The sequence below is a fragment of the Hypoxylon trugodes genome (genome assembly GCF_022578975.1).
Source record: "Hypoxylon trugodes strain CBS 135444 unplaced genomic scaffold F4822scaffold_5, whole genome shotgun sequence".
NCBI classification, from domain to species: Eukaryota; Fungi; Ascomycota; class Sordariomycetes; order Xylariales; family Hypoxylaceae; genus Hypoxylon; species Hypoxylon trugodes.
This window is the reverse complement of record NW_026250020.1, coordinates 1,875,618-1,893,944: the sequence shown is the minus strand read 5'-3', so window position 1 is coordinate 1,893,944 and position 18,327 is coordinate 1,875,618. Positions and strand designations below refer to the sequence as shown.

The 18,327-nt window shown below is 46.9% G+C and overlaps 4 protein-coding genes across 4 annotated transcripts; 2 read left to right on the top strand and 2 right to left on the bottom strand.

Annotated features, from left to right (window-relative positions):
* Positions 1-2,620: 2,620 nt before the first annotated feature.
* On the bottom strand, positions 2,621-4,694 carry F4822DRAFT_403701 (Rho type small GTPase). Its single transcript, XM_051458148.1, has 5 exons — positions 4,182-4,694; positions 4,084-4,111; positions 3,654-3,851; positions 3,459-3,593; positions 2,621-3,340 (listed from the first exon to the last, which is right to left on the bottom strand). The coding sequence occupies exons 1-5, from the start codon at positions 4,247-4,249 to the stop codon at positions 3,185-3,187; spliced, it is 585 nt and encodes a 194-aa protein (XP_051314515.1). The 5' UTR covers positions 4,250-4,694; the 3' UTR covers positions 2,621-3,184.
* A 2,622-nt stretch (positions 4,695-7,316) lies between these two features.
* On the top strand, positions 7,317-8,861 carry F4822DRAFT_255337 (uncharacterized protein). Its single transcript, XM_051454502.1, has 2 exons — positions 7,317-7,941; positions 8,031-8,861. The coding sequence occupies exons 1-2, from the start codon at positions 7,489-7,491 to the stop codon at positions 8,760-8,762; spliced, it is 1,185 nt and encodes a 394-aa protein (XP_051314514.1). The 5' UTR covers positions 7,317-7,488; the 3' UTR covers positions 8,763-8,861.
* F4822DRAFT_255308 (IkappaB kinase complex, IKAP component) lies at positions 8,861-13,422 on the bottom strand. The gene is made up of 5 exons (XM_051454501.1): positions 12,938-13,422; positions 11,934-12,874; positions 11,099-11,884; positions 10,705-11,047; positions 8,861-10,652 (listed from the first exon to the last, which is right to left on the bottom strand). The coding sequence occupies exons 1-5, from the start codon at positions 13,126-13,128 to the stop codon at positions 8,960-8,962; spliced, it is 3,954 nt and encodes a 1,317-aa protein (XP_051314513.1). The 5' UTR covers positions 13,129-13,422; the 3' UTR covers positions 8,861-8,959.
* Positions 13,423-14,861, top strand: F4822DRAFT_255307 (uncharacterized protein). Its single transcript, XM_051454500.1, has one exon. The coding sequence runs from the start codon at positions 13,717-13,719 to the stop codon at positions 14,830-14,832; it is 1,116 nt and encodes a 371-aa protein (XP_051314512.1). The 5' UTR covers positions 13,423-13,716; the 3' UTR covers positions 14,833-14,861.
* The last annotated feature ends 3,466 nt before the right edge of the window (positions 14,862-18,327 follow it).

Sequence of the window (18,327 nt, the reverse complement as noted above, 5' to 3'; positions counted from 1 at the left end):
TAGCCGTAGACTCCTCTTTTTTTCTCAGTCCTAGTTTCCTAATTACCCCTACCTAGTTTCAGGCAGTCCTACAGCTTCTTACCGTCTTGCCGTGGCACATTACCGTACATATCAATACTTAAACGCCATACATATATAGATATGCATATATGTATGTACACACGGAATTTACTTACACGATACGTAGGAGACCGAGAGGCGGATTTCCCGTTACCACAGAAAAGCAGCAGATCGATCTCCGTTGTCCTTCCTTTCCACGCACGCTACCCCAACTCTAGTAATCCGTGGATCGGCAGCTGACCTATAGATGCCGCTCCCCATTAGGCAGGATCCCACGCCAGAGCGGGACCAGGACTTGGCTAGTGACGGTCCCCAGACAAGTTTCGAGCAGGGTATCTAATCGTCATGTAAGCTATGTATGTATTGTATGTACGTAAGTTGATGTGTGGTATATGCGATGCTATGCGTGTAGGGTAGAGTGAGGCAAGGTAGACGACAAGGCAGACAACGGGTACGACGGAGAGGCGTGGAAACGCGCACGTTTTATTGTATGTAGCTAGGCAGATAGATATGGATGGATAGGTAAGGATAAGGTAGGGGTAGGTAGGTAAGGTGGGTAGAAGCAGAAGAAGCGGGATGGTACATAACGTACAGAAGAGAAAAAAGATGAACCGAGAGAAAGCCATTAATAAAACAAGAATGATGGAGAAATGGGGTTGGCTCACGAAGATCAAAAGAGAAAAAGAGAGAGAAAAGAGTCATACAACACACCAACACACCACCACGCACGCACACTTACATACCTATCCATACCTATCTTATTCCTCTCATGCACACTTACATACATACATCGACACATACATACTTTACATCTGATAGCTCCTGGTCACTGTCTGGTCTGTCTTCCTTCCGATTGCACCGAACCCCGCTTGCCACTTTATAAAAAGGTCCAACGAACGACGAGAGAGGCCCCTTTCGAGAATAATACCTGTCCAGGTTCATCTTGTTCTCTTCTGCCTTAAAAGTATTTAAGCAACACATTAATCCTTCCATCACACCACAGAACTTGAATCCCAAAGATCTCTCTATCCATCTTGCACTGCCAATCCCATCGATCGAAACTCTCCGATCTTGCCAACTGGTAAGTTCTTCAACCACTACTATTCCTCCTCCTCCTTTCGTGCTATGTGACAACTCCCGTTACTATTCCCTCTTTTTACATATTTCATGTACTTCGAGATAAACAAACACACAAACTACATACATATCTCGGGACAAACTTTGTGAACCCCATCCGTCATACATATTATCACCTATCCACCCACATAGACCCTATACCCTATCTTAACACACACATATATACCTCTGATATATCTATCTACCTTCCTATTAGCGGAAGTAAGAAAACATATTGACAAGAGAGGGGAAAGCGAATGAAACTAGTTTGGCGTGATTTGTCACTCCATTTACCCTAGTGCTTATTAGTTAGAACTGACTCGGATGACCAACAGGAACTAACAGCAAACATTCTATCTTTTACATCACCAAACCACCTAACCACCACTCAAAATGCATAACTCGTCTTGCCCCAAGTGCGGAACCAGCTTCGACGGCGACGTCAAGAAGTGCGGTTCCTGCGGTGCTGTAAGTTTCGACTCTTTGATTATCTATGAAAAACCAATCACGCATCTCACCCAACTTTCCTCTCATGATTTCATCCCATATGGCTCATATGGAGAGTATACCAACTTACACATTCACCTTTATTCCCATGTCTCACTCATAACTTATATCAAACCCAAGCTAACATCTCACCAGACCTGCCCCGTCTAAACCACAACCACCAGCGCCACGACACCCAACCCCAAACCATGGGGGAACCAGCGTGAGCAGCAAACCAGGCGAGGGCCCAGCCCTCCACCAATCCAACCCATTCCATTCCATTCCGTTCCATACTATTTCTTAAACAACAACAATGACAAGAAACCGAACCAAACAGTCATTCCTACTAGACCATTCGTTTTTCTCTCACTACCATATCCGGCATGGGGACACGGCGGCAACGGGGACGGGGTGTATTATCTGGGATGAGGGTGAATAGGTGGGAGAGGAGGGGGACTGTATCGGATCACGAGGAGACGGTTTTCTTTCTAACGGTGTCTTTCTAATGTATCAACCGAAACGAGATGAACGAGAGGAGTGTGTTTCTAGTTTCTAGAGAGTACAACTACAACAAATGGCCTTTGCCTCTACGGCACCAGTAAACCATACCCCCTTTTTCTTAATTATGATAGTGACGTAGAATGTGAGTCGTTTCAGTGGTCTGATACGGGTCTTAATATGCATAGAGTGAGCTTCACCATACATATTAGTAAAAGGAATGAAGCACAACCATTTTGAAACATGGCCCCTGAATCGCTGACTATATGTACGAACCAACTCACATGACCCCTTACATGCGGCTACAACGTCAGAACTACAATCTTACCATTGCCATTAAGCCACTTGGCCGAAGTCAGCCGTCCAAAGCCCCCGAAACTTGAGGGCTTCCCACTATTAGCAGGGCTACATAATCTTTTCACGGGATAAGGGGTCTACAGCACGAGATAGTCATAAGAGGCAAGAAAGAAACCAGACGGGGCTGAGGATTAGTAAGGAGTATGATTGGGAAAAAAGACAGGTAGAAAGAGTAGCCCCCTTGCGCAACAAATGTCCATCCCCCCGGTTTGGCCTGACGTGGGAATTATCAAGAGCAGTAAAAAAGGAGAAAGATTTATGATATAGCCGTATTCTCTGGGGTTGTCTCGCCAATCTTGACACACATACCACGCACACACACCACACACATCTCTCTAACGGCAGCAATATTTGCCTATCCCCTCTCTCCCCGATCCGTAGCAATTCAAAGTACCATGGTACCCGCTGCCCTGTCGCCAAATACACTCCCCGTTTGTAGTATGGGAGACACGTGAAAGCTGACCTGAGTTGCACGCCGGCCGAAGCAGCAAGTTACGAGGAGACGAATCAAACTCCAGCCGAGACTATGACGCAGAGGCGGTCCAACCCTTCCAGTCCGTCCAAAACCCTTTGTCATCTATGTATCTCGTCCGCGAAATGAACCCAGTAGGACGACGATGGATTACGACGACATGTCGAAGGTATTCGTAAAGGTATTGTAAAGCTCTTAAAGGACTAAGCACTTAGAGTGCTTCTTCTGTCGGTTGCGTGAGAGGAGAGCAGCGCGAGTAGCGTGCTCGAAAACCTCTCTCACACCTTCATTTGTCTTCGCCGAGCATTCGAGGTACTTATAGGCACCGATCTTCTTACGAATATCCTCTCCCTACGGAAAAGAATGTTAGCGGTCATAAATAAACACGAGGGTCGAGGCTATAGATAAGGAGCATGCATGTCGATATGCACAATTTATATGCATCAAGGCTGAAGTGAGAATAACTTACCTCTTCAGGAGAAACCGGCTTCTGACTAGTCTTACGTAGCTCCTCAATGGTCTTGGGATCGTAGCGCAAATCCTTCTTGCAACCAACGAGAATAATGGGAAGGCCTTGGCAGAAGTGAAGAACTTCGGAAATCCACTATTAATAGAGCACGTGTCAGCAGTTTATTATCGACATGGAGGAAAAGGAGTTACCGACCTTCTCCTGAACGTTGTCGAGAGAATCGGGGGAGTCGACAGCGAAGCAGATTAGGATGACGTGGGAGTCAGGGTAAGACAAAGGTCGGAGACGGTCGTAGTCTTCCTGACCTGCCGTATCCCATAAGGCTAATTCGACGTGCTTGCCATCAACCTCGACATCGGCGACATAGTTCTCGAAGACAGTGGGGACGTAGACCTATAATTAAAAAAGGGGATTTTGTCAGCAAGATGGAATTATGCATCAAATATTGTATGACGGATCGCGATAGATGGTCTTGATGGTATCAATGGGCGATGAGGCGGCAGCTCGATAGGTGTAAATTGATTGGACCGGTGTCTCTTTGTTTCGATATGACGCGGGCGGGTCTTTGGAGAAGGGAGTGTTGAAAAAAAGGAATGGATGATGACGAGGCAATGAAGTCTCTTACCTCAGGGAAAGTTCCCTTGGAGAAGACGCTGTGATACGAATTAGCATAGGTTGCAGAATTGTGTTGTTTTGAGGGTGGTGGTCGTGTTGGCGACATACATTAACAAGCAGGTTTTACCACAGGCACCGTCACCGACGATGACCAGCTTTCGGCGGATCTCAGCCATGGTTGGAGAAGAGGGCGAAGAAAATTTAGGGGCAGAGAAAAAGAAGGCCTTTTTGCTCGGGGGTATTCAGCGAATATGCAAGAAAAAGAAAAAGAAAACGAGGACAAAAGGCTTGATGGGAGATTCCTCTTGATTTAGTTATGGAATGAGTTGTCCCTTTGGTGGTTTGGATGATGAAAGAAGATGGAGGAGATTAGAGACGGAGAATGTGAGAAGGAGGAAAGGTTGGAAGGTCGTTGCTCAATTGACAGCGGTAGCACCAGCAAGGTTAGAAGGGTTAGAATGGGTTAGGGAGTTAGGGAGGTAAGAAGTAATGGATAAGTACTAGCCCTGGAGGTAGGATAAGAGAGGATAAGGCAGGACAGGCAGGCACGCACTACAAATACTGCAAGTACTACAACTACAGGTACATAAACTGTTAGCCAGGTAGCAGCATCCCATCCATTGAAAGCAACAAGAAAGCGCCAGGCAGCGGGCGGGTCACCCTCCAAATAAGGGACAGGCACAAGACAACCATACAACCCGGGTATGATACGGCTAAGAGGTACGTACCTACATAAGTACCTGGGTAGGGCCTGGTAGGAACAGTAGAGCTAAAAGAACTAAAGGGGGCAAGGGTTTAGTGGGTCAACACATGTGCATTTAGGAATTGTAGGTAGTTCTAGTGGTTCGTCCTAGCGACCGGGCGACCTAACGACCCGAACAACGTAAATTGTTATGATTAACCTATGAGTCCTGAAATCTATCTAGGTACCTAACACCAGTACTAACCCTATGAGATTCATTGTTACCCGTACCCGCCTTTTTCCATATTCCTATGCTTTCGCACTGGAGGTTACAAGTACTTTTTTACTTTACCTTCACATTCACATTTTAGTGGTTTACCCTTGGCCCTTGCGCCTCGGAAATCGAGGAGGCAACCCACCAAACACACACCAAGTTTCCCCAGTACCAAACTACCCCTACACGTATCTACCTGGTCCGCTAGTTCTACCAGTTCTACCTACAAAAGCCGTTCATAATAACATCACCTGAAGATACCTACATATGCAAGATATGTAGACCTACGAAATACAACATCAGCCATCTTATACCTACGACCAATGCGTGAAGAGTATTCATTGTTAAGTGGGTCTCATGTGCTGTGTCGACATATCTTTATTGAAGATATTCAGCTTTCTTTTTCCTTTTTACACATGCACATTATGAGGTGTCCTACATAGATTACTCATGTAAGTAAGTACCTATACCTATGCCTATACTATTTCCTGGTATACGTATGCATAGTATGAAGATGACTCTTTATACAATATTGAAGCAGGCTGGTGAAAATCGGGAATGTGGTAGCGAAGAAAAAAACAGCATATCCATGAACATCACACACAGTAAAAACATACAGGTCATGACTTTTCTTCTCATAGTCATATCTCATAAACGTGGAATCATCTCATGCTTATGAGTTGAAACGGGTGCTGACTTAGAAACTTGTCGATATTAAAGTCTGAAAAGAATCCGATACATGCTAACATATTATGTAGTCTGGTATACTAATGCTAATGAATGCGTACACTACTTAAGTGTGTCACTGCATAGATTTCAACTTCGATGCGGAACAAGGTGCCGGTAGATCATGTCCTGGCAAAGTCCCAGCAAAGAGATCCAAGCAAGACCAAGCTAGGTTTAGGCATGTTTGAGTCAATTCGCCTACCGAACCAGGAGATCTTCAAGGAGCCTTTTTTTTCTTTTCCTCTCTCTTGTGTGCGCCGTCTTCTTCTCTCACCGACTGGTACCGCAGTAGCCATGCGCTGATCCGGGCTCATCAGCTGAACAAGTGTGGCTCAGTGTCATGTCATTCCGGCTCAGTCTCCCCTATCGCGCAATGTTTGTTTTGTCTGGTTCAATCTCTGCCACCTCCGTTGATACGAGTTGTGGGGGGTTCGGCATACGCGTATAAGCCGTTGTGACTTGCGTTTCATACGACTGCCAAACTCCGTGCTGGATTTGATCTCCTTTTTTTTTTTTTTTAATTCCTTTCCATTTCGTTGGTTCGCCTGAGTTTTATTACCAACACGGCACTGGGAGGCCATTTTCTTACAAAAGTGGTTAGACCGAGGCTACAAGACTCATTAGTCCCTGTGGCTCGGCTTGCTTGTGACGATGGATTGACTCGAATAACGCATCCATTCTTAATACCGTATGAGCAAGCTAGGTAAGCTACAGGCTACTACTAAGCTAAACCGCGGCTTCATATCGATAATACTTCCTAAAGCTCTAAGGCAGCACATCAACTTAAGTCTACACGTCGATGAAACGTACTTAAAATTTTAGGTATATCGTTTTCATCATTAGCTTATTGAATGGGTCGTTATCGAATTTAGATCGACTATTCGTTTTTTCTTCACGGAACGTTTAGTCCCATCTCCGCGTCTCAACCCGCTCAGATAGATTGCATTACCGGCCGAAACCTTGAAATCCGACGAGACTCCGACTTATCTATACAGATATCACTGAATTAGACCTATAACATCAAAGTTACCGACAAACTCAGAAGGGATACGATAGAGTATTCATCCACGTCATGAAGTCCCATTTTGATGAGCCTCAATAAGATCTGCGCCCAGAGTAATAAAAAAACAAAAACAATGCTCAATACATAATGTGTCATAATGTGTCATAATGTGATATAGCTACAAAGATGCCACTCAACAGATCGGAACATCTTCCGGTGAATGATATAGTACCGTGGCTAAGACTTGTCCAATTGATATAAGGACACGAAATTGAATAGGAAGCTCGGGTGTTGAATATATCGTTATTTCATGTCGATAAGAAGCTCAAGCTCAAGCTCTAACTGCAACGTGAAATCTGCAAGATAGACCGACATCTTTTACAATAGGTGTCTTGGCATTTTAGGGGGTATACCTAGGTACAAGTATACCTAAGTACATACCTCTACCCATGTTCGCTCCGGCGCAGTGGGTCAATCGGAGGTTGGATTTTCCGGGATCTTATCTCTAGCTTAAGTAATACAAGATTAGACCAATCAGATCATTGCATTGACTTTCAACCAATTGACTCTAAAGCCTCCAAAATTTTGGCACTGAACAAATTATAGAGGCCTACCCACGCGCGGTGAGGGACCAAGAGACGGTGACAGTCCTCCTGTATATACCACCTAGCCAACTCGACATTGCCTTTTCACCACCGAATCGAAGAGAAGGGGGAGGAAAAAAGGGAAAATGCAGAAAATCCTTCGCCGCGTGGCCACCGCCGAGCGGGTAGCTGCCAAGCGGCAGAAGGCGAAAGATCTCAGGATCTTCAAGAAAGAGAAGAAAGAGTCATTGAACGACCACAAATCACAGATGCAGATGGTACGCTCTGAACTCGTTGCTGCGAAGAATTCTATAAGAGACAATTGGAACCTAGGCCCGCTAGCACCTAGGAAGGACGTCGGCGAATGGGCCGAAAGCGAGGGCGCCGTTGTTCATGAGGCCCGCTACGGTACCGGATACCGCCGTGTCTCCCTCGCCATGCGCAATCGCCGTTGTGCCTGGGCCGGCGGTGCTTACAACCTCAACCTCGCCGTCGGTGATCGGGTTGTGTTGATGGAAGGTCCGGATGAAGGACGCATCGGCCAGATTGGGCGGATCAATGAGGAGAAGGCTGAGGTTCAAGTGAATGGGTTAAATAAGGTAGGTCTATCCTTACTCGCCCATTTTATATTTGGTCCCTGTAATTCGGTTTATAGGAAAGGGAGCTAACTTCAACCGACAATTTCTAGGCCAACATCCGACTGCAACAAGAGATCCGCGGCCAAACAGACGCCCCAGCCCTGAACACCGAACTGCCCATCCCCATCTCCGCGATCCGACTCGTGCACCCGATCAAAGATACCCAGACCGGCGTCACGCGAGACGTCATCATCAACCAACTAGTCCACGCCGACTTCATCCACGACCGAGTAACCGGCAAGAAGCAATGGTCGCGTGTCGTTCCTGGTCTCAACGTATCGATCCCGTGGCCCAAAGAGGCCGAGGAAGAATTAAAAGACTACGCCTCGGATACCCTGCGTATAGATGTCGAAGAACGCACATTTACGCCTACGCTACTCCACCCACCAATGCCCGAATCCGTCCTCGACGAACTGCGTAACAAATACAGTCGTTTCCGTACGAGACACGACCCCGAGTACATCGAACGCCTCGAGGCTGAGGAGCAGGCTAAGAAGGATAGGCAGAAGTTGATGAATAGCATGCGTACACCGTTACAAGAACTCCACCGTGCCGAGCGGGAGAATAAGAAGAAGAAGGGTAAGCCGCGTCTGACGCAAGAGATGCTGGAGAAGATCGGCGAGGTTATGGCGAAGAATTTGGAGAGGACGAGGAATGCGGGTGTCGCTCTACCTGAGGCCCCTAGCAGTAGTAGTGCTCCGACAACGTCTAGTGAGATAGCTGTGCCTCCTCCACCTCCAGAGACGACAACTGAGGAAACACCTCCACCGCCATCTTCGTGAGAGAAGATTAGTTGTAAAATAAAAACCAAAACGCCGTTTAAACCTGTAACATAAATGTATATACCGCATTCAGGAACACAGGCTCAGAACCAACCAATCTTGCACTCATCATTGACTTAAATCCATCCATTCATTGCATGCAATCCCCTAATTTTATCTAACCCTACCTACCCTTTGTACTTTTTCCACCTAACGGTCTACGAACCAAGCAACGACAACCTCTCAAACCCCTTTATAATAGGGGGTTCCTGCTTCCGCCACGCAGCTTCTAGGTTCTCATAAAGCACCGCATCCGCACCCATAGGTCTCCAATCCTCCTCATCCGCTTCCTCCCCAGCTCTCCTCTCCTTCTCCGCCGCCGCAGCAGCAGGAAAAACCTCTCTAATCGCCACCTTATACGCGTCCACGACCTCCGCAGCCAAAACCTCTAACGCTCTCGCCCGTTCATGCATACCCCTTCTTGTAAGTCCAAAAACCAGTCTCTCAGTATCGGGCCTGGTACTCTCGACTCTTTCGACGAGGCGGCGCACACTATTAACAAGATACTCCTCCTCATAAACAGTTCCCTTCCGGCCACGCGCGCGTTTCTTCTCCTCACGCTTGCGATTCTTGCTCGTCGCACGACTAACGCCCGTTCCGACGGTCCCTACACTCCCACCCCCCTTCCCCGTATACCGCGTGAATAAACTAGCACCAGTACTAATCCGCGAGCTCGCGGCAACTGATACATCATCCGGTATATCCCCCCCACCTCCACGCTCTCCCTCGTAGAAGCCTAGTGGGTCTTCCGCGGCTTTGCGGCGTAGTTCGAGGATACGCGGGACTTGGGCGCGGAGCTGGGCTTTGCAGTCTGCGAAGAATTCGGTGCTGCTTCCTAAGGCGTCTGCTAGACCGGGGTCCACGGATGAAGTTAGCAGGTCTGGACGCTTGCGCTGGGATGCTAGACGCATGGCGTCGGCGAATAGGTAGCCTTTGCAGAGACAGGGGATGGCGTTTTCGAGGGAGTTTAGGTGGTCCGCGTGGACTGTGGCTGCGGATGCGTAGTCCTTGGCTTCGTAGAGAGCTTCGGCGAGAGTGGTGGCTAGGTCGGTAAGTGCGTCGGGGGATAAGGGTGGGTCGTGTTGTTGGGCTGTGAAGAGGCATTCGCGCCAGCAGGAGGCGCCGGCTGCGCGGTAGCATCTGGTTGCTGCTGCATAGTCGTGGAGAGATTCGTGGGTAAGTCCTGCTTCTCGGTATTTCGACTTGGATTCAAGGTATGTTGCATAAAGACCAGTAAGTGTAGTGAGGTTAGGTTGGTCGTAACGATAGAGTTTCAAGGCTGTGGCGAAGAGAGCATGCTTGACTGTAAAGTCTTGGGCTTCCTTATGGGCTTGAAGTGACTGAAGGTGAGCCAAGGCTTTCGCATGTCGACCAAGATGGTCATCGATCACAAATTTACGCCTTAGTCCAGGGAGTTGGTGTAGGTTTTGTACAAATGGAAGATATTCTCGGGGATCCCTTTGCGATTGCTGTGCCACTAGCAACGCCAGGTCTAAGTGATAGAGACCCAAGGCTTCATCGTATAAAGTGTTGACATCTGCGAGGAAGCAAATATGTTCAACAGCCTTCTCAGCAAGTTGTTCATCCTCCTGTAGTAAGGCGGCAACAACTAGCAGTCCATCCTCATATGCTGGTGGCGCTTTGCACACATTTGCGGTGATAATGTTCTGTAAAGTATTGTGGTCCTTAGTTTTGCGTGACTGCAGATGCGAAAGCACTGCGTCGCAAATCGTGTTTACTTTCGAAGAACTATCAACACCAACAGTAGCATCCCCAGAAGTATTCTCTGGCGATTCTTGATTCCTTATACCTTTGGTGTCTCTGTACATTGTCTGTGTAACATCCTCATCGCTGTATTTTGTTAGATCAACCACGCATTAATTGTTTAAATATGAAGACATACCGTAAAGAAGAGAGGAAAAGATCAATGTACGAGACATCATTTAGCTGATCGAGGAAAAGGCCAACATTTGTGAGGAATTGCTGCGGTCTATGATCGTAGAGGATATTCATATCCACACGTTGAGTCCGGCAATACGAATATGCTTTTCCGTAGTCCTTGGCATCAATAAGTTGCCTTATACCCGCTACAACCATGGCCCGGGGGTATATTGTCTCGAGATTCCCTCGAGGCATCTGGAGTATTAAGCTCATATTTGTAGGCATTGCGGTCACCAGCCGTGCACCCCTCTCAATGTTTCGACATCTCTCATCTTTCTCGGGGTCATCCGGGGGCACCTCAAGATCTATAAAACAAGTTAATTATCAGAAAATTTGACAGCATCTATGGGACTTACTATCGACATCAACTAAATGGATGAACTTAATTAGATGATTAGTAGTTGTGACGATAAGATGAGCCGGTGTGACCAAGAAAGATGTGCAATTCTTGAGTAGGAGACGAGAATTGGCATATAAGTGACCATTCCTAGATAATCCAACGGCGATAACGTTGCCGGCTAGATCAATAACTTCGCACCATGGAAGTTGAGATGGGAGACTTATTGAGTATAATTCATCCTGTTGGTTCACAACACCATGAAGCCTGCCTAGGCAATCCTGAAGCAGGACATCACTAGAGCCTGCTTGGGTTAAGCGTGCGAAGCCAAACATTGAACCAGCGTATATGCTCGGATTGGATGAGAATTCTCCGGTAGCTTGATCGAATTGGTGAGACTGGATTGAAGGTCCCTTCTCAAACCCTAGGCAATGAACAACACTGTTCTCAGTAACGGCAATTTGCAGGGCAACATGTTCACCCTCTGGGATATCCTTGGAGAACGTCACATTGCCTACTAGGGACGGAGTTATGGAACGCTGTCCCTTGACGTTCCATTGGTACGCATCTATACCAAGTTGATGGAGAACCACCATAAATGTGTTTGCTGGCGAGAAAGCTACGTCAATAATCGGCGATGATGTTTGAATTTCGAACAATGCCATTGGTGGGGGGACATTGGCGGTTCGAAAAGGGGTGAGTTTAAGGGTCTTGCCATCAATAACGGCAACGGCACCATGATCATATGGTGGTGTGAGCGATCCTCGAGTCACTTCGAAGATATAATCTGCAAGTAGTAGTTTCCCTGTAATAATCTTAGCGCCGAGATTATAATCATATACACTCTAACATACCTGAAATGGCTGATGTGAAGCGTAGCGATTTTTCAGGATGCCAAGTAAGGTGAAGCGGTTGTCGATGTGTAAAAATTTCTTGTTTTAGGTACCAGTGGTAATTACCCATAGCCCATAATTGGATTCGATCATTAAGAGTTACGGCGAGGACTGTAGAGTCTGAGTTCCACTCTAGTCGTATCCTATCATCCACGAGAGACCTATTTTCAGGGGCTCTCAGAGAGAACTGGCCATGTCTCAGACCGTTTCTTTCGAAGAAAATGACATCTACGCGGTCCTCAAGGCGTTGTGTACCCGCCATTAAATTTCCGACTGGTCGCCAAGTCAATGCGCTCCCCATGCCATCAACTGGTTCACTTACGCTATCAAGCACTCCGTCTCGAGAATACACTCGAATAACTCGACGGATACCTGATTCGATGGAGTTAATTGCGACGAAGGCGCCGTCGCCTCTCCAACTAATTATTGTACTTCCATCGTCGTTGGGGCTAAGCACTCCTTGGTCTACTTTTTCAGGTATAGTAGGATCTCGTAGAGCTTTAGCGCCCCTGCCTTGGAATTGTGTCTCCTTTTTACCCCAGCCGACAGAAACATGCTTGGATTCCTTGAGATCGTCGGCAGTCATGGTCATGTCGGTTATACCGTCAAAACCGCGACTCATGAAGACTGCCGTATTCGCCTTGGTGGTGATAGCTAGTAGCTCTTCGTCAGGGGACCAGCTTGCAGCTGTAATGCCCTCGTCTATAGAACCCATAATTTCAATATGGACTCCATCTTGGGGATTTATGCCCTCGGATTCTTGGACGACAACAATGTCGCCACCTTCGAGTACTAGGCATGTTGTGAGAGTATCACTAAAGTGATGCGAGTTTATAATCCTGTCCACGGCTAGATCTGGATTTGGGCTTGGTGCATCCCATGACGCAACATCCTGGCATTCACTACAAATGTGAATAATAAGTAAAATAAATCTCAAAAATTTCATATAAATTATAAAAACTCACATGTCTATAGAGGAGGCCCTAACATGTTCTATAATCCTCACAAGACGAATGCGCCCATCTTGTTCACTTGGGCCGAAAGTACATAGAACTTCATCTTTGGCGGGGTCCCAGCACGTCGATGTAATGGCCTCTTCGTTTAAGTCGGTTGATGATTTCCAGGCATTGTATCGAATATTGCGAAGGTTGCGCATTTTGAAATGCCTGGCCCGGTATAATGAGGCCGACCATAAATTTTTAAGTAGGAAGCTTGATATATCAATACGGCTTCGGCGACGAGATTTTGATATTGACTGAGTTGTGTAATGACGATGACTATAAGTCCGTGCGATCAAACTTTTATGAACGTTATTCGTACTGTATATTTAGTTTGCTCCCTAATCCGTTTAAAGTTGGGTCCGTGCTTTTGCTTCTTAAACTTCCCAGGTTTAGAAAACCTCGGCGGCGGGTCGGCGGACCTCGGAAGGTATCACTAAAAACCCTGCTATTAATGCTGAATGGCCAAAGCTTCTCTAAGCTTTTGCCGAATCCCTACCAACAGATCTGCAAGTCACTGTCCAATTCCTGGGTATCAAATTCGTAGTGTGGCCAGCCCAGCTTCTAGTTTTCAACTTTAACCGACTTCGTTTTCTTGATCTGCTACTAATTGTACATACTCCAATTGAATTGACCATTTAAGTCATCATTTACGTTTTGCCTCGAATTTGTCTTGCTGCAATCTAAAAGTTGTTGAGCATAGTGTCTGAATAGCATCATCAAAATACCAACCTCCCATACAAACAATGGACGTCGCATACAAGCAACACGCCAATCAAGCCCGACGAAAAAACCGATCTTCAACAAACCTCCAGCACCTCTCCCTCGCACCCCTCACATCCAAATTGCCACTGACCGATCCCGACGACCTCCCCGAATTCGGCGCGTCAGCTTTCCAACACAATGTCTCCTACCTCCAGGGCAAATCGGCGCCTACAACGCCCCGACTCCTCCAATCCCCATCTCGAACCCGAGCCAATTCCCCCACCCGCCGTCATTCCTCAATGCGCGATCCCTTGAATTTAGATACGAAGCTACCGAAGAGTAAATCTACAACTCACCTAGCTGTGTCTAATGCGCGACGAGCAGGAATAGAAGCATTGTCACCTCTATCCCGCCATCGCGAACCGGCCAGTGCGAAAGAACGAGAACGAAGTGATAGCGATTGGGTCCTACGCGCGGGTGCTTTGATTAGTTCTGAGACTCGCGAGTCTAAAGGGCAGGCTTGGTTAGTCTCGAGAGCGAGTTCGACTAGCTTGACTGGCATGCGAGACGTCGATGAGGAAGCATATGAAAGAGAATTAGCTAGGGAGAGGGAATTGGCGAGTAGACGGAGTAGCCGTAGAGGCAGCGTGGCAAGTCCAGAAGACGATGTTCTTTCGCCAGGCAGTCGTTTTGGCAGCCGATCGCAGAGCAGAGCTGGAAGTCGGGCTCGTTTAAGAACGCCTGTGGAGCGCCACGCGCATGAAGGATATTTCAGCCAGGATGTTTCCCCAGAAGACTCCGTACCAGGTCCAGATTTCGTGGGCCTAGATGAAAAGCTCGAATGTTTCGAAATAGATACGAGCAAATTGGACGAGGCCGCCGTCCGGAAATTAGTTAGTAGAAAGAACAGCGGCGTAGGCTCTTGGATGTGGTCACTCTTTTCCGTTGAGGAAAACGAAGAAGAATCGGACAATGCCGAGGGCGAAGTGTCAGACGGAGAAACTGAAGAAAGTCACTTTCCGCGAAGTGCGAGCACAGTGGATTTTGAAGGCATCACGAAGGTACCGGAGGAACGAATTCCGCCCCCGAAACCAGACGAAGGCGGGTGGCAGGACGCAGCATGGTTGCTGACTGTGGCGTCTAGAGTGTTGCTCTAAAGATCTAAGACAATGTGTCCCATGTTATGCTTCGCCTCGGAACACGAGATACTAGGGTACTATCGCATTTCCTGCTGCACGTCATAGTTATAAGTGGGCACGACATGTAATATCGACAGTCGTTTCTCACGTTTGAGAGTCACACTGCAGCGGTGCTGAGAAAAAGGAATGCATTCTATTACGGAGGGAACCGTCCCCTTTCGGCTGCCAGAAAAATGGACGTGCATAAATCTCGCGGAGAAGATATTGATACTCTAGCTACTAATAATAGAAGATCGGCTTCTCTGTCTAATTATTGGGCTAGAAATTTATGAAAATGCCGATTTTTTCTTTTCTATTTGTTAGCAACCCCTTAATCTATAAGCTATTATTTAGATAAATTATCAAAGTCAAAGCATCTAGATACCCAACGTATATGCACATTTACGTCGCTCTGCTTACTGCTTACCTACCTCCCTACCAATGCCATGGCGCACCGCCCCTAACACGTATATCACTGGACTTGACCATTTGTACCACAGGCCGTGGTCTAGTGCGGGGAAAACGCAACGGAGATGGAGGTCAAGCCAACCCGCAGCGAGTCTCGCTCAGCTGGCTGGCTTAAGGCAGGGCCAAAACAGGATTTTTCTTACTTCACAGAATATCTGCAGTCCGGCACACACATAGTTCGAGGGCGAGGCCTCTGGAAATAAGACAAGTCATCGATAGTGTAAGGGAAGAAAAAAGAAACAAGCACTTACGGTTTCTCCTGGCCCCGATATCAGGCGTTTTATTTATCTCGCCACTATAAAAACAAAGCACGCTAGATATCTAGATAGACCAAATCAGGCGATATCTTAATTCGAATCCAGGCGCTAATGCTGGTGGTGGCTTTTAGTGGTGGGCAGTAATACTTTTTTGTATCCCTGAAGACGAAAACCGGCCCCGGAGCGTGAAGATTGTCGCCGTAGTAGTCCGAGTTGATTGTAAGAGCTAATGCGGTGAATTAAATCGATATCAAAAAAGATTTCGTTCTCATATCCACTAGGATGTCACGCCATTAGCGAGGTATTTTTTGATAAAGAACGTTTCAAGTCATTCACGGAGATCTGTCAGTCAGCTTGGATCTAAAACTTGAAGCTTGTGAGAACTTTACCTAGTAGTTGGTTGTTAGTGGTGTGGTCGGCCGTTAAGTACCCAGTTAGGTAGGAGGTAGGAATTGTTGCTATGCTTGCAGGCTTGCTATATGTACGCTATACTATTTGTTAGTGGAGGGGCGCCTGGGGCATTTGCGAATATCTTCAGGTGGGCTTCGGGAAGCTAATAACCGAGAGAGTCGCTGGAACAAATAAGGACCACATCCTAATTGCCTTTTATGGACTTTTGGCCAAACCATTAAAATCCATTAACCGCGAACCACTTGCCCTTCGGGGCCATCAAGCACACATGCTTGTGACGAATATAATGTAGCATGCCGCTACGCATGTATGCATGTACATGTATGTACGTGTTGGTTCGATCTGCCCCTGTCCGCATCCGGTCTCTCTTAAGAGTCGAGATCCATTGTCAAGCGTTCTTTGTTGAACGGGTCTTGTAGAAGAATGGGTACGTCTGTATGTGGTGTATACGCTTGCTGCATGGAAGTACTGAAGATGGATATAGTGGATATAGTGGATATTAGGTAGTGGATGTAGAAGGTAGGCGTACATAGGTACATCTGTACTAATGTAGGTGAAATTAAATGGGGGGTGCGCGCGGCACTGTGTATCCTCGTGGCACGTCACACGGGAATCCAGGGTCTGGAAGTATGACGTTTTCCCGATTAAAAGCCCCCACATCAATATCAGATGTATGTGGAGTCCCGGAAAAGCTTCTAGAGTTTAACGTGACCAACCCCTCGGTGCAGGGGGCGTAAATTGTTACGGAGGGGTTCACGATGCCTAACCAACCATATTGGTAACGGAGGGATGGCACACAAGAAAGAAAACATACCTACATAGTACATATATACATACGTACATAGGTACTTACCTACCTTACGTGTGTAAATAGGTATCGCACAGAAGTACAACGCTTGGGGTCCGCTTTGTCCAATGTTGTAGCCAATTAATCAAAATATGGTTTGGCGTAATCATGAGATGAGAAAAAGCCATCCCGCGTTGTCTTCTAGTCTGGTCACCCATTTATAGAGGACCTCGCATCGCCGTATGACGGATGAACCATGTGTCCCCCTTCCACCTAACTTCAGCCATGGTCCGCTGAGCGCTCTCGTATCTGAGTGGTCGCGACCACCACGCAACCCCCATTCATTTCTTCGTGAGCTTCTCCATTAGCCCGAAGACAAGAATGAAAGAAAAGAGAGAGAGGTAGAAGGATTCTGACTTATTGCCTCAAATTTCCTTGAACGGAATATCTTGAGAGATGCGTGGTCGCGGGTCCTAAGGTCAAACGTAACCAATTCGGTGGCATTTAAAGTTGCAACCTTTACAAAGCTGCACTGCGTGGCTAGTGAGCTGCGTGATGTAGCTCGATGTTGTGTTCGGGACTACCGTTCTAATGGCGTAGGTCTGGTTCCGTCATATATAAATCTCGCCAACTGCTTGGATTTGGTGAGTGGCACAAGACCGGAATAGTAACACCATAAGCTGGTAGGATTAGCTTGGCGGGACGCAGCTACGATGCACTCCCAGGGTCCAATGTTTCCCTAAAGACGCAAGCAGACCGGGGCGGTATGCAATATTGTAAAAGGGATGCGTCAACGTCGATCATAGAAGCTTCCAGCGCCGTTTATCATACCGAATGGTGGGCAGCGGGTATGTAGATTGGTGAGGCATCCCGTTTTCCCGCAACCCTCTCTCGCTTGATTATACTAGATTGTATTGCTGGTAGTAGTGGTGGTGGTGATGGTGGAAATCCGGCTTCACGATAAGAATCGAATCGGTCGAACACGAGGTGGGGATACCCATGGTTCATAGAAATAAGACTATGCAAGCTATGCAAGTCGTAATGAAGAAGTATGCTATCAAGTATTTGAAGGCGAGTGTAGCAATCGCCTTTTGTCATTCCCGGTATGTTAGGTAAGTGAAGTTTTATGTACAGTAGCTGTGTAGAATAGGGAAAATGTGATATCTGTTGGCACCGGTCAGCCGGTGCAGGTATCGCGGATAAGGCGTAGCGCTCGTCTTGTGGTCTAGTATGTATACTCGATTTCTTTAGTTGTACAGTAGTTATGGTCATAGCCCTGGATAGACTGGATTCAATGATAGTCTGAGCCAAGAAACGGATGGTTGGGTTATTAGTAAAAATTAGGTACCCCACCTATACTACTAATACATATTATTAAACTGCACATTTATATACTTTGGTACGTTAGGAAGTAACGTTCAGATGTGGATGCTTTTCAATGAAGAATTGATCAGACAAAGTTGGGTATCTTCCTCTTTCCTTTATTCACATAGTCAATGACGACCTGCGTGATTGCCTGCCGTTTTTCTATGTAACTTTAAAATGTTGAAA

Coding starts and splice junctions, on each gene's coding strand:
- F4822DRAFT_403701 (XM_051458148.1), bottom strand. CDS start 4,249: ATGGCTGAGATCCGCCGAAAGCTGGTCATCGTCGGTGACGGTGCCTGT. Junction 3,852..4,083: donor CCAAGGGAACTTTCCCTGAG/GTAAGAGACTTC, acceptor TTTTAATTATAG/GTCTACGTCCCCACTGTCTT. Junction 3,341..3,458: donor AGCCGGTTTCTCCTGAAGAG/GTAAGTTATTCT, acceptor TCTTTTCCGTAG/GGAGAGGATATTCGTAAGAA.
- F4822DRAFT_255337 (XM_051454502.1), top strand. CDS start 7,489: ATGCAGAAAATCCTTCGCCGCGTGGCCACCGCCGAGCGGGTAGCTGCC. Junction 7,942..8,030: donor AAGTGAATGGGTTAAATAAG/GTAGGTCTATCC, acceptor GACAATTTCTAG/GCCAACATCCGACTGCAACA.
- F4822DRAFT_255307 (XM_051454500.1), top strand. CDS start 13,717: ATGGACGTCGCATACAAGCAACACGCCAATCAAGCCCGACGAAAAAAC.
- F4822DRAFT_255308 (XM_051454501.1), bottom strand. CDS start 13,128: ATGCGCAACCTTCGCAATATTCGATACAATGCCTGGAAATCATCAACC. Junction 12,875..12,937: donor AGGGCCTCCTCTATAGACAT/GTGAGTTTTTAT, acceptor TCACATTTGTAG/TGAATGCCAGGATGTTGCGT. Junction 10,653..10,704: donor CTTTTCCTCTCTTCTTTACG/GTATGTCTTCAT, acceptor AACAAAATACAG/CGATGAGGATGTTACACAGA.